General features: G+C 41.7%; 1 protein-coding gene across 1 annotated transcript; it reads left to right on the top strand.

The window, feature by feature from the left end:
- Nucleotides 1-1,998: 1,998 nt before the first annotated feature.
- LOC132098998 (leucine-rich repeat-containing protein 17-like) lies at nt 1,999-15,700 on the top strand. The gene is made up of 3 exons (XM_059505342.1): nt 1,999-2,719; nt 5,912-6,067; nt 15,122-15,700. The coding sequence occupies exons 1-3, from the start codon at nt 1,999-2,001 to the stop codon at nt 15,523-15,525; spliced, it is 1,281 nt and encodes a 426-aa protein (XP_059361325.1). The 3' UTR covers nt 15,526-15,700.

The following is a 15,700-nucleotide window of genomic DNA, read 5'->3' as shown; positions in this document are numbered from 1 at the left end:
GAAGTTAAACTCTATCACCTGCGTTGCATAGTTAAACAATGTGGTTGAACAACACATTTGTGGGAATATTGTTTTGGGAAACAGTCGTGACTAGCTAGTTGATTTCTTTAACGATGCATCGTACCATGCAAATTACATTGCTGCACGGGAAACACACCCCTGTACAGCAATGCAATGCACCATTGTCCTGGTGCATGATATGCGCCACTAGATATAGAACCTATTCCATTGACATAACAACAAGTGCTACAAGTCTGTGATAAGAAAAAGCAGGGGGGGGGGGACATAAAAATGGACCAGTGATTATCACACAGCATGTTCACATGATGTCATTGTCCTGCTGTTTTATCACTGGAAACAGAGAACATGCAACAGGTCCTGCTAATACAATTTCAACAATTTAATTGCATGATACATCTGTGAAAATAGCTGCAAAGCATCATGACTACAGACTGGAAGAGTGTTGCCTGTCAGAGGTACAAGTCATGCCAAAACCTGATTTACAGGGAAAGCCCAGAAGGCCCAAATTCCAAGGCTGAATTACTGATTTTCACTGATATCTGCTAATGAGGAGGACCAATGAGTGCTAGCACTGTGAATTGTTCACAGCAGACTCACTACAAACAGAATTATCAAGCTGGTGGCAGAATGAGTACTGCATACCTGTTCAAGTTAGAGTGTTTTCAGCACTGCCATTTCACCTCACTCTTGTTTCTCCTGTTAGCGAATTAAAAGTGTGCTTCAGCAAACTGTTGTCTCATAGAAAAGGGCTGAATAATGAATAATATATATATATCTGTCAGCATTCCTGTTCATCTTAATTCACATGCCGGACTACTCAAACAAAAAGCACAGTGTTTTGAAAGTGCTACAGAGACACAGTCTTTATATTTTTTAAGAAGTCAATCAACAAATGGCTTATGAATGTCTCTGCACACTTAAATGGGAACAGTGACTCAGGGCAAGTCTATGCAAGGTCATTAAAATGCCAATGCATGATCAAACTGAGAAAAAAAACCATGTTGGAAAAATGAAGAGGACTTATTTGTGATTGTTATTAAATAGTAAAATGCAGCGTGTCTTCCAGCAAGGCAAATATTGGCATAGCGGGGTGTGGGTTCATAAAAGGGATTATGCTAGATATCAGATTGTAATTCATTCTGTTTTTATGCAATCACTGGGGAAAGCGGTCATCCAAATATGTTTTTAATTATAGTTAGAACAGTACACTGCACTGATCCTTGACATACGGTAATGAAAGTTTAAAAAGTTTTGCTACACCAAGTCAGGAACAATTTATGATGGACTATTAAATTATTAAAAAAAAGATGGAAATGCAGCCATGACACAAAGTGGATGCCAAATGTGCATTCATTTCAATAATTCAATGCTTATTCTACTCTACTTTTTATGGTCTACTGTTACTAACTTGGATACAATATGGCAAAGTGATAGTGATGGTAGGTCAACAAACCTGGAACTATTTCACAGCAGTGCTGTTACAGAAAACACCTTGTGACATCTGTCAACCCATCAATATAAAGAATTCAACATATCCAAAGATAATGAATTCCTTGGTTAATGTTTGCCACAGGTGAGGATTTGTAAGCAGCACAATAGATTCAAGGGACGATGTAATAGGACTGCCACATATATGTGTGTAAAAAATGCTCCAAACTTCCTTTATGTCAATGTCAGTGTGTTTTAACTAACTTTAACTGTTCTAGGGTTTAATGCTTATAGATAAACTATATAACAAAACTATATAAACCTTTTATATTGAATATGTTTTAGAAGGGAACACAAACTTGTATGCTGTGAATTGAACTTGCATTAAACCTTCAACATTCCTGTGTATGTCCTCTCTCTCTGTTTGGAATGCAGCTCTTGGTAGTGCAGCTATTTACATTTTGTTTTCCTTTTCTCAGGGACTGCAGCTGTGCACCCTCAGTCTGACTAAAGCAAGCTCTCGGTTTATCGAAGTTACTGCTTTTTGCCATGCGGCTGCTCTGCGGTCTGCTGCTGCTGCTGTGCCTGGTAGTCTGGGCAGCTGAGGCACGAAATGGTGGAAAGGGACGCCGGATGCAGAGTCGAAACCGGTCAAACACCATCAGGCGGTTTGCTCCAGACTGCAAGGAAAGTACAGTCAATGGGGAAAAGTTCTTTGACTGCCAAGAGTGCCATCTGACAGCCGTTCTATTGGGCTGGCCGGAGGACATTCACCACCTGCTGCTGGCACGGAACAGGATCCAGGTGCTGCGAGACAACACCTTCAGTCACTTCCGAAACCTAAGGAGTCTTGATCTCCAACAAAATGAAATCTCCCACATAGATGAGGGAGCGTTCGACGGCCTGAGCAGACTCACCACTTTACTGCTGCAGCACAACCGTCTGAGTGTGGCGAGTGAAGGCATGCTGATCCCCATGCCGCAACTCAAGTACTTGCGACTCTATGACAATCCCTGGAGGTGTGAATGCCAGCTGGATAGCCTGGTCAGGTTCATACAAGTACCCAGTAACCGTAACATTGGCAATTACGCACAGTGTGCTGAGCCCATGGAATTCTCAGGGAGGAAACTGAAGAAGCTGGATGCAGAGCTGCTGTGCTCTCCTCAGCAGAAAAATCAAACCGTACCAGCTTCACAAAAAAAGTCTGAAGCGACTGCTCTATGCCACACCTACATCCACCCTGTGACCCGTATGGACTGCAGTAACAGAGGTGAGAAAGCTATTGATTAGGTTCTCTTGCAGTGGGGCATTTGGGAAGAGGTGGGAGTGAATTACTGTAAGTTGTGGCTGTTAAGAAACAGAACACATTACCCTTTTCGGGAAAATCCAATGATTCACAATTGACTTGGCATACCATGGTGACTATATCACCATGGTGCGTTTCTCAAGTCAGAAATGAAATTCTCAAAACTACCTCCACATCATTTAGTCATTTGTACACATCATAAAACCAGTTTCTCATTCTTTTGAACAAGTTGCGATGGCTTTGGTACATTCATGCAGTTGATTATGTACATTTGTCTGCATATTCTTCATACATTATAAGTTGCTCAAAATGTATTATATAATTTTCTGTGCAACAGTCTTATGTACCCCTCAAAATATATAGACTTTAGTCCATCGTATAAGTCATTAAATGCAAAATGGTTGATCTAGTTGTCATAAACTGTCAAGCACATTTTCTAAACATTTCTATTCGAGTTTTTGCATTTGTCATGAGTTGTGCAGGTGAATCTTGACTTTCATTAATGAAGAGAATGTAGATCAGGAAATGATAAATCAGTTCTCTGAAATTGCTCAAAGGTGCATCTCATAAACCTTCAGTTGGAAAGCATATATACAGAGGACTAAACAAGGCGGGGCTTGCAGAAGGTCTGAGACTCAATGAATGAAAATGCAATCGTAAGTGTCTTGACTGTGAGTGTTAATGCATTTAAGAAAAATAGCATTTAAATGATAATTTTGCCACAGTTTTTGCTTGAACATGTTATACATATCTAATAATTTCTGTAATATATTTTCATTTTAATTTTGCAACTTATAAAGCGTTAAAATTAGTTTTCATTTTACATATTAAAACTAATGTATGAAATGGCAAATGAAAACTATGTAATTTAATTTTCATTTTCATTTTGCACCAAACGTTGCACAAATGTATTGGAAAATGAAAATGTAAATACAGAAATGCATTGTCATTTTACATATTGCATTGTCATTTTGCATATTACATTCCAAATTGAATATCGCTACCCATGTGCTTCCATAGAAAATCTGTGGTTTCTTTTCAGCAAATTGTACTGTTGAAGTGGTTTCTCTGCCGTATACCAGTTGGGGAAAACTGACATTTATTTCACAATAAGCACTCACACAATAAGTAATGCTTTCCTCAAATCCCTAGACACTTCCTTTTAATTGTGTAAAGCTGCTTTTCATCTAAACTGTTAAGAAACAATACACTATATGCTGAAACATGTTGTCAGTTTGAGGGAAAAATTATTATAAAAAAAGAAAACATTAAGTTCATACTGTAGGCACAGACAGACAGACAGACTGACTGACTGACTGACTGACTGACTGACTGACAGACAGACAGATATATAGATTCACAGCAGAGTGGAACAAATGTCTGGAAATATGAAATATAAGATGCAGAGAACTAGCAGAAAGGGAATGAGTATCTTTCCAGCTTCAACATCTGCAGCCTTTTCTCTAGAGAGACATTAATATCATATTTAGACTGTTATCAAGAAAACATAAATTTTCTGAATCTTGAACCTCAGTATTATATTTCAAAAGCATGTTTGCGAAACAAATTGCAAAATTCACATAAAAAAGATCCCTTTGTGAATCAGTTCCCTAAAAATGATCTTCCAAAAGCAAAGGAAATACCACATTACTACGGCTATACATGCAAATCTCCATGGGAATCCAAGGACTGTGCTGGTCTGTGTCTTATGTATATCTTATAGTTTTTTAGGAAATGACTTAGGACAAGAGTTTTTTTTTCTCTGATGAAGAGATGGCTGTAAGATATGACTATGAAAGAACTCTTTATCAGTAATCATTTGTTTTCTTTTCTCTGGAACCCTCAGTTTCAATCTACTGTACATACATTTTGAGTCATCCATCTTGATATGCAAGTTTTGTTTTGAAAAACTACATAAATGTGCTCAGACATCCATAACAACACGAGAAACACTCCCAGTCCAAAGACCAAGTCAGCAGGGTTAGATGAGGCAAGCATAACCCATGTAATAAACCAGTCAATGTGAAATAATTGAAATCAGTCAGTGGGATTTGGACTTCTCCACTTGTCAGAAATAGTGAGTAAGCAGTATGGAGCTGAGGGAGGCTTTCTGAATCACTCTGTCAAACACACACACACACACACACACACTCACACAAAAACACCCTTTTGTAACATTACATGATCTGTTCCTGGGACCTAAGGGATAAATGGCTATTTATTCTGCCAGCATTAATCGCAGAAAGCCCATGAAGGAATCCTATGGCAAGAGCAGGAGACGAAAAGCCAAGTATAAGTGATCTCAGATTCTGGGAAGGCTTTTCCCTGAATTTTTTACAAGAATAACGGCACGTTTATTTCTTTAGGTGCAATTCAGAAGCCTCCAGATCCAACAGACAATGTAAAATCTACTCTATAGTATTAACTGCGGCTCAAACCTGTGTTTATATATGTGGCAGATCAAAAGCAAAATGTAAAAGATTTATTATTGAGGGCTCTCTGGGGTCTAAAACAGTTGCTCTGGCAGGTCAAAGCAGGAAGTGCAGCTGTATCTGTTCTACAATGCCGCATTTCTTTCGCACATGTCAAGTCCCACGATAACATTTCCGAATATCAGAGTTTCGAGTGTTACCGGCAAACGTGTGCTATGTGTACAGTTTTAAAAGCTCTCTCATTTTTTATAAATATATAAATCTAGGCATGGTTTGCTGGAGCCATCCAAAGTGTTGCACTTTTGAGTGTCTAAATAAATAGAGCTATTACTGTCGCAACTTGCTTTGTGTATAATTTAAGATCCACATACAGATACGAGTTAGTTTGAATGTCATTATCAGTAAGTGTCTGAGAAAATGACTTTGGGAGACCACCTACGAGGAACCGACTGTACAGAACTTCCAACAGTTGTCGTGGCAGAATTTTCCATGTATGGTTAGCCCTGCTGGAAATCATCTGGAAATACAGAAGCCCATCAAAGTGTTTTGCAAGCTCTTGGAAAATTTTGTCCTATAACATTCCCTTGGGAATCAAAATAACTCATAACGAAGCAGCATCTGTTGCAGAATGCACTGTCAATCAAACATGTAATTGTGCAAATTACAAAGGTACCTTTTCCAATAAACCTACATAATTACAGTAATTCAACTCTCTCTTCCGTAGACCTTAAAATTGTGCCGGCTGACATCCCGCTGGATATTGTGAGATTGGACTTATCCAGAAACAACATCAAGCAGCTGAGACCAAAGGCATTTGAAAATGTTAAAGACCTAAAGCTCTTGAACCTGAGCGGAAACAGTCTGGAAAACATCAGCACAGGTAAGCCTGTGGTACACAACCAAATTCTGTCTTCAAGACATTTGACTGCTGAGGAATGAAAGTACAAAGAGGATGTACAAAATGCAGGAAATGGATGTGTTTGGCACAGCAATATGTGACAAGGAAGGAGTCTCAACAGAAAGAAGACTCACATTAAAGTTTTAAAACATCTTGTCAATCACTGATTGAAAAGACACCACTTGGGGAATTCATGAAAGGTTAACTATAGAAGCCTTTTTTGTTGTTGTTGTTGCCTTTCCATAGCATTTAGAAAATAGGCCACATTCTCTTTGTGAGTGAATAGTGAAGGAATCAACTCTTGCCTCTACATCAGGCTGAAGAGCTTTTATGCCTGACAATCATTTGCCAAAAGAATGGGTAGGTGAAAGGACTTAAGAAAATTATGAGGTTGTTAGGGAAGTAATTAAATCATGAGAGAAATCACAGTGTGCCTGAACTATTCAGCACAGTTATCAAGAGTTGTTATTGTGGAGAAAGCAGTATAAACATCAGCATATTAATTTTAAGCCTTTTCCAATTAGAACAAAGAGAGCAAGGGGTTCACGGAATAGAATTGCTTATAAAAATGTGTAGCCTATTTCTTGCTGAGCAGACACATTTAGCAGCTTTGGATTTCCAGTAATCTTTCTTCCATGAAACACAGAAGGACTAGTGTTTTCAAGAAGTGGGATCTGTCGAAATGAACATTTGCAAATGATTATAATGATGGTTATTATAAAGTGTAACCAAGACAGTATAGTTAATATATATATATATTATAACGTGCTGCGTTAACGTGAGACTCTTATCGAGCGATAAAAAAATATCGCCGTTAATCTATTCTCAAAGTTGGGTTGGGAGCTGGGTCTATACTAAGCAAGCTATGATGACTTTCACCTTGATATTTTATATAACCAACTGGCTGAGGCCAGCCTAAAAAGATGCTCAGGACAGTTGACGGGCCACTGCTGCGCATCGTCATGAAAGTTTATCTTTTTCACGTGTTTTTAAGCCTTATCACTTGTCGATTTAAACATTAAAGCATCCAAACACAAGACGCAGAAAAGCTGAACAGAGTAGCTGGTTACTCGCGCGCTGTGTTCGGTGCGCACGAGAGAGAGCCGCGTATCACGGACAGCGACACTGAACCGAGCTCTCTTCTGTGAAGTTCTCCTCGAAGTCCTTCTTGTACCTGAACGAACAAATACAAATCGCAGTTTGAACAAACAAAAAGATGTGAAAGAGCCCAATTCAGTACTCGCGGTGTTCTGGTGTTCAGGGCTCACGCAGAGAAAGGTGTCTCAAAACACTTGAACACCGAATTTGATTCTTTTTGCTCTTGTGCCGACAAATACATACAAAATATGTCAAAATACCCACCTTGGAAATTATGCTCGAAAAAACTGTCAGTTATTTCTTAAGTGAAAGTAAACAGTTGAGGAAAAAAATAGGATGTGTATTATATTGGATGCGTTCATCGTCTCTTAAAGTGGCCGCGCCTAATTTAGCTACTGGCTGCTGTAATGTTAATCCAAGAAAATGAAAATCACTCACTGCTCTTGACTGAATTACTTTGTAGTTTTAACAGTCAAACCAAAAATTATTCAGGCACCAGATATAATTTTTTATTGTGGTACCCGTCAAGCAGTAAATCTATACGGTCTGACTACGCCACCCCCTGATGATGGCCAGGAGGACCCACAAGTCCTCCCTTAATGTAGTGTAGCTAACTTTATATTTTCCCTGCAAAGGGACAGTTGACAAGAAGCAGATATATAGATGTATTTCAAATTTATTACAATTTAGTACAAAAAGTGTGGAAAAGTTATTAAAATGGATCTTAAATACTGCTATACAATTGGTGGATTCTCCTCAGTCTAGGAAGATCGGATCAGCCAATGCGAAACCCCTGCTCGGGAGGACCCTGGTGAGACAAAAAGAAACAGGAGACAGCAACCCAGCACCAGAAGAAGCATGCAACACAGCAAACACCACACATTCAAGATCTTCAGATACCACGACAAAAATCTCACACCGTGTTATGGCTATAAATACACCCCAAACCAATGTCTCTAACAATGTGGTCCCTTGGCAAGAAGGGGCAAAGCATCAGTGTGGATCCGGCCTTGTACAGGAATAGACTAAGCATGAGACATAGTTAGGGAGGAGAACCACCAGCAGTAGTGCCAGAAGTTAAGGGACAATGCTACTACAATTAGGGCACATGGGTGGTAGGCCCAGAAGCAAAATCACATCACACAATCACACCAACAAACCAATAAATAAATGCATATTAATCACAAGAAAACAGTGGCTGGCCTGGTCCTTTTCAGTATGCTCAACTGTCCCACGGCTCATTGATATAAGACAAAGGTGAACATTCCGTTGCGATGCAGCCCAGCAGCTCAGGTCACAATGAGATGGATCACAACATATTTTAAAACTCCATGCAGAAGCCTGTGTCCTCCATGAAGAGTAGACATGCACTTCTAGAAATTACCATGAAAAGGAAGCCCAACGCACACAACAGTGTCCAGCACCAACACAAAGAGAATCTGCCTTGCAACCAGCAAACACTTATCACTTCCTAATTGGTCATGTGACTTTTCAAAACATCATGTTATCCTGGGTGTTGTGTGAACGTGATGCAGCTATGTTGTGTGCCTGCCTGTGTAGATCCCCACACTCACTCCTCCCAAAAGGTGTCGTCGCCCCCGACGATCAAACCTCAGCCCCAAGGAATGCAGCAGCCCTTACCACCCCCACATTGGCACTGGATACTGTGGACCTTGGCAGATTGTGAGGATTCTTGTGTTTTCCAGCTGTTACCCGCCTGGTGCGTCTAAGACCTGGTGACCTGTTTTGAAGGTGGGGGTGCCCTTCATCACTGTCATCATCATCATCATCATCCTCGTCATCCTCGTCCCAACCCTCATCCTCCTCCACAGGTACTTCTGCAACTTCACTGGGGGCCGTTGGTGGCGGATCTGGAGTGACAGCATCTACTGGAGTAGGTGTTGCTGCTTCTATCCAGGTAAGGACATCTTCGTCACTGCAAGTTGAATAACCTTCTGGGTGAGTAGTTTTTGTAGATGGCTGAGGGACCTTTGGTACTGATGGTATAATATCCAACTGTGATGCTCTAATCTCTGTTCTGTGGACTTGCCGGACATTACCAGTTCCATCAGCCAATGTGACGGTGAAGGGCCCACCAGGGCCAGTTGGTGTCCTGACGACTTTGTACAGTGCTGGTGACCAGACATCCTGGATCTTGCGACGACCTTGGCAGCGGTGATCTTTTAAGTAGACCAATTGGCCATCTGTAAAACCCTTATCACACACCTGTTGATTGTGGTTTCGCTGCCGGTAATCTGCTGCCTCCTCCATGTTCTTGCGGGCTAGTTCACGAGTTACCTGAAGCCGTTCCTGATGCCGTATGACCCATTCATCTAAAGAGCTTGTTTCTTCGGTGTCGTTAGCCCCCAAGAGGAAATCTATAGGGAGTCGAGCTAGCACGCCAAACATCAACGAGTAAGGGGAATGACCAGTGGAGCGGTGGGTAGAAGTGTTGTATGCCCACACCAACTGAGAGATGTACTTTGGCCACGCCCGTTTCTTTTCCACAGTGAGCGATCGGAGGAGGTCATGGAGGGTCCTGTTGAATCGCTCACATTGGCCATTCCCTTGGGGATGGTATGCTGTTGTTCTAGACTTTTCAATCCCATATAGCTGACACAACTGTGCGATGAGCACACTCTCAAAGTTTCTCCCTTGGTCGGAATGTATTCGTTTAGGCACTCCGAAGCGGTTGAACCAGCAGTCAACTAGGATCTTCGCCACTGTTCTGGCACTTTGGTCTTTGGTTGGGATTGCCTGGTTGTATTTTGAGAAAACATCAGTCATGACCAAGACATTTTCCCTGCCATCTGTTGCAGACTCAAGCAGGGTAAAGTCTATGGCAAGTACTTCTAATGGCTGACCTGCCAGCAGAGCCCCCTGGTAAGTCTTGACTTTGGGCTGGACAGCTTTAGACAGCACACAGCGTTGGCAATTCTGACAGTACTTCTCAATTTCTACTCCCATCCCTGGCCAGTAACACTGTTGCCTCACCAGGTCAGTAGTTCGCCGTACTCCTTGATGTCCATGTTGGTCATGGAGACCCCGGAGAAGTTCCTGGTGAAGACACTGTGGCAGGAGTAGTTGGGTGTATGGCTCTCCATGAGGGGCAGTTGTCTTCCGGTACAGCAGGCCGTCCTTCTCCAAGATACGATCCCACTGCCGGAGGAGATGTTGTACATCCTTGGTGAGCTTGGTCCGCTGTTCCTTACTGGGAGGCCTTCCTAGTCTCCAAAGAGACAGAAAGCTTTTCAAAACAGGATCCACCCCCTGCAACATTGCCAGTTCGGCATTGGATCGACTTGGAAGGACTCCGATTTGGTGAGATATAGCTCCCTCAGCCCTATCAGGGATGAAGGGCTGGTAAGGTTCAACTCTCAGCTGGTCAGTCTCCAGATCTGTGGTCTCTGCCTGCATGCTGTACTGGCGAGAGAGAGAGTCAGCATTAGCATTATTTTTTCCTGGTCGGTAGTGTATAGTGAAGTCGAAAGCTGCCAACTGGGCAACCCATCTTTGTTCAGTAGCCCCCAACTTCAGGGTCTGAAAATGACTTAAAGGGTTATTATCAGTGTAAACCTTACATTTGCTGCCAAGCAAGTACTCTCTGAATTTTTCTGAAACTGCCCATTTTAATGCTAAGAACTCCAGCTTCATGGAGCTATAATTCTCCATGTTACGCTCCGAACCACGCAATGAGCGACTAGCATATGCCACCGGTCTCAATTTTCCCTCCTTCTCCTGAGAAAGGACTGCACCCAGCCCTTGGTGACTAGCATCTATCTCCAAGACAAAGGGCTTTGTGAAATCGGCAAATGCCAAGATGGGAGCACTTACAAACATGCTCTTCAACTCAGTGAAACTTCTCTCACATTTTTCAGTCCACATACTGGTAAGGACGGCAGCTGGCCTGGTCCTACACACCTTTGCAGTTTTAATTACATCTGCCACTAGTTGGTGAAGTGGGGCCGCTAACTGAGCAAACCCCTTAATAAAGCGACGATAATAGCTGCAAAATCCAAGAAATGATCGGACTTCGGTCACATCACAGGGCCTCCTCCAGTTACTCACAGCAGACACCTTTTCTGGATCAGTGGCCACACCTTCTTTGGACACGCGATGTCCCAAGTACTGCACTTCCTTCCTGAAAAAGTGGCACTTACTCAGCTTTGCCTTAAGCCCTTTCTGTTGGAGTCGGCTAAGGACCATCTCCAGTCTCTGCAAGTGCTGGGCCACAGAAGAAGAAAAGATTATGACATCATCCAGATATAAAAGAACTGAGTGAAAGCTCTGATCACCAAATATTCGCTCCATGAGCCTCTGAAACGTGCCGGGAGTGTTACATAGCCCAAATGGCATCCTTTCTAATTCAAACAGGCCAAAGGGGTACAGAATGCAGTTTTTAGCTTATCTCTCTCAGCAACAGCAACTTGATTATAGCCACTAGCCAAATCCAGAGTTGAGAACCACTGGGCCCCTGACAAGGCATCCAACGACTCCTCAATACGAGGTAATGGGTAGGCATCCTTTCTTGTCTTGGCATTAAGCTGACGGTAATCGACACACATCTGTAGCTCTCCAGTTTTCTTTTGCACCAGGACAATGGGTGATGCGTAAGGGCTGCTACTCTCCCTGATCACTCTACTGTCCAGAAGCTGTTTTATATGGTCCTTTACAGCCTGCCACTGTGTAGGGGGTATTCGCCTATATATTTGTCGGACTGGGGCATCATCTAAAAGAGGTATCTCATGTACAATCTCATCAGTGCAACCCAGATCTCCATCATATCTAGCAAAGACATCACTATACTTCTCTAACAGCTGTTTTGCTTGGCCCTCCTCTTCAGGTGAAAGCTCTGACCAGTGTAAAGCTGCAAGACTTTCTGAGATGGAGGCAGGTGGCCCCCCAGCAGTATGTATATTAATTAGGGAAACATCACCATTCTCCCCTTCAAACTTCAGCTCCTCTGCCTGAATGTCAACCACTGAGTGCAACATCCCCAGCACCTGCTTTGAGTGGACAGTAGCACCAGTGGCTCCTACATTTACTACAGGAACAAATGTCACACTATTGGAAACACTGAGTAACGACGGGGACAACAGCAAACCTGGGGCAAGATCGGAGACTCCAGGTTCCAACAGCATTGTGGCAGGTGGCGTATGAGGGACTTTTGGGCAGGTGACCTTAATAAACTTAAGTGACCCAGCTGGAATGAATTCCCCACCCCTTTCTAGGACCCGCACCTGACCCTCATGAGTTAAATGGCACACATCTTGGCGGCGACAGTAGCGGAGCACAGACTCCCAACAGGCCTCTGCCTTAACAGCACCTAGAGAAGCAAATAATTCCTCAACCTGTTGTGCAAACAACTCCCTATAACACTGAGAAATGACATTCATTCCTAACAGCCCAGGAATGGAATGTTGTTGTAGTGTGCCAGGGGCATCCTTCACCACCAAAACCCCCCATCCTGGAAAGGTTCTACCCAGTACCTGGATATCCATCTCTAAATATCCAACATAGGGGATATTTAAACCATTTGCAGCTTTTAATGCCAACCACCCACATGACTTGAGCCTAGGTGCTCCCCAATGTTGAAATACTTCCTTAAAAAGGGACTCTGTGATTGTGGTCACCATAGAACCAGTGTCCAATAGACACTTTACTTTAACACCCCCCATCTTTACCTCCACTACAGGACATTTACCTACAAGTGAGATTGACTCATTTGAAGAGAGCAAGACCTGATTAGAGGGACTAGGATTGTTTGTCACAGTGCTTGGATCAATATGATGCATACCTGTAACTGCAGGATTTTCCTCGGGCTGGACATTGGGTAAACTGGCTGTTCGCTGCCTCTGTCCCTGTCGACACTGACGGAGGACATGCCCAGGCTTAAGACATCGGAGACAGATGGGTTGGCCTTCTGGGGTAAACTGGTAATTGGGGTTATGAGGACGAGAAGTAGGCTGGTTTAACACAGATTCTATCTTAGACAGACTCAGTAGTATTTTATTAATCTGTGACTGCTGTTGGTTAAGCTGTTCCTGCAAGACAGAAACTCCAAACCCTTTTTCCATCCCCACTGCATGACAAGCCCCTTCAACATTTAGATCCACCCAACAGTGGTGAAGCTCGGCTCGAGTTTTTCCAGAGGGGCGCTCACCCTCTTCCATCCATCTAATTGCTTCATGCCGTAGTGCTATAAAAGCAACAGCCGGATTTTGACGCACAATGCTCTTTAGCTCTCGTCTTAAGGAAACATCACATACATGCTCCATGAACTGATCTCTAACTATCTTCCTCTCTGAAGTTGTTCATTAGCCACTCGTAATCTCTGCACTTCTTCCCGAAGAGTCAAGAGTTCCTCAGGCAGATGTTCCTCCACCTCACTCATCTTACCAGTTTAACAGCCTCACTACCACAGTGTCTGAATAAATGTAGGTTTGATTGTATATTTCATTTTTACATTGAAGACTATCCAGTGCTATTTTACATTTAATTATTTGGTTTCTGTACCTTGATACCTACAAACTTGAAAAAAACTTAAACATTGTGTAAATAGCACACATTAATAAAAATAAACGAACATACAAATTAAACAATTTCAAACAGGGCCCTCTGGTACAACCTTCACTGGGGCCCCGCTGACCCCAGCTACGGCCCTGCTCTCGCCTGTTTCACACATACTCCGTCTGCGTATGTGGTGCAGCACGGACTCGATGTGCTTTCACACAGGACGCGTTTGCAGTTCGCTACTCGGTATGTAAACGATCGCTGCACTGCTGCAGACGCAACGCTCCTGGAACGCAACTGGAATCCGTTAACATGGGTGCGGAAAAAATATGCAACGCATACGCACTGCAGACGGAGTATGTGTGAAACAGGCGTAAGGTTGTTTGCACCTCGTGCAATGTGGAATTAGTTTACAGCTTTTTCAAACACTTTTTGATGTATTTTGGAAACAGGAGATGAGCCCCTTTTCTAATGCACCTAGCTTGATAAACCCCTTCTCAAAAACTTACTGTTTGTCAATTTTATTTGGGTAACACACATATTCTGAATGCCTTCGTCAGAATTCGAATGAGCCATTTTAATCTAGATTAATTTCAAGATCACAGTGAGATTAATCTAGATTTAAAAAAATAATCCATGCCCACCACTATATATATATATATATATATATATATATATATATATATATATATATATATATATATATATATACACACACACACACACACACACACACACACACACACACTTGGGGTCCCAGGGTTGGCTGAGAGTTGGTGGTGGGTCCCTGAACTGTAAAGGTTGAAAATCCCTATTTTAAAGCCATACAATAACTTCAGTGTAAGGATTTCAGTCTTTAAGAAGGGTTGAATCTCTGACTTTCTTTAATTTTATTTCCAGATCCTAATAATAATAATAGTAATAATAATAATAATTTATAAAGTATTAATAATGTGCAAAATGAATTAATAATGCATTTAAGTATATAAACTAGAAATAAAAAAATAAATAAGAGATTAGATAGATTAACAGAAGCAAATATACATCTAAATAATATAGTGAAAAAATATATATAGTATAATATAAAACATATTTTCTCTCACCGTTCAGAGAATCACAAACAAAAAACTTAGTATTTACTGATGCTGCTATAATTTACTGCCGCCTTTCTAAACTGCCTAAAAATGCAGTTAACAGTATGTAAATAAAATAAAATATATAGAATCATATGAATCTATTTTATATATAACAACGCATAACCAGAAACACACTGAATAATCGATTTAATATGGTTTCATTTGTACTTTTTTAATTTAGTCTTATGAATGAAATGAAATAATGTGATTTTTTTTTTTACTGTCATTTATAGGTATGAACAAAGTTTTGAATGAAATCTGAAAAGAGTCTTTTTTCTGTTTTCTGTAGCTGCCTTTATAGGCCTGCTGTACTTGAGAGAACTGGACCTGTCCAACAACAGCCTGCGCTATTTTCAGTATGACGTTTTGGAGGACCTGTACTTCCTGAAGAAACTGTCTCTGGAGGACAACCCCTGGGTTTGTGATTACAACATTCATTACTTGAACTACTGGCTGAAGCACCACCCCGGTGTGTCCCACACAGGTCTGGTGTGCAGTGAACCAGAGGAGTTTCGCGGCTGGCCGGTAGAAAACTACGTCAAGACCTACAGCGCAGATTGTCCTAAAGACAATCAGCTGGAGGACATAACGGGTCAGGAGCTCACTGCTGAGACAGAAGAGGAGCTGTTAACACAATTGGGGCCAAGACCTTACAGAGTGCCCAAGAAATTTGAGATCATCCGTCTGAATTAAGACGGAAACTGTGATGCTGCTGGGAACAAAATTGTTTTCCCAGCAAACTGTTTGAGAGATTAAACTTTAATATGCTGTCACATATGCAGATTCATTGAGTTCCATCAGAACGTTTACATATTTTTTATGAGAATTTTGTAAATTGAATCGTGATAAATAAAAATACTTTTTTTTA

Source organism: Carassius carassius, chromosome 22 (genome assembly GCF_963082965.1).
Source record: "Carassius carassius chromosome 22, fCarCar2.1, whole genome shotgun sequence".
Taxonomy (NCBI): domain Eukaryota; kingdom Metazoa; phylum Chordata; class Actinopteri; order Cypriniformes; family Cyprinidae; genus Carassius; species Carassius carassius.
This window is presented reverse-complemented; position numbering and strand designations above follow the sequence as displayed.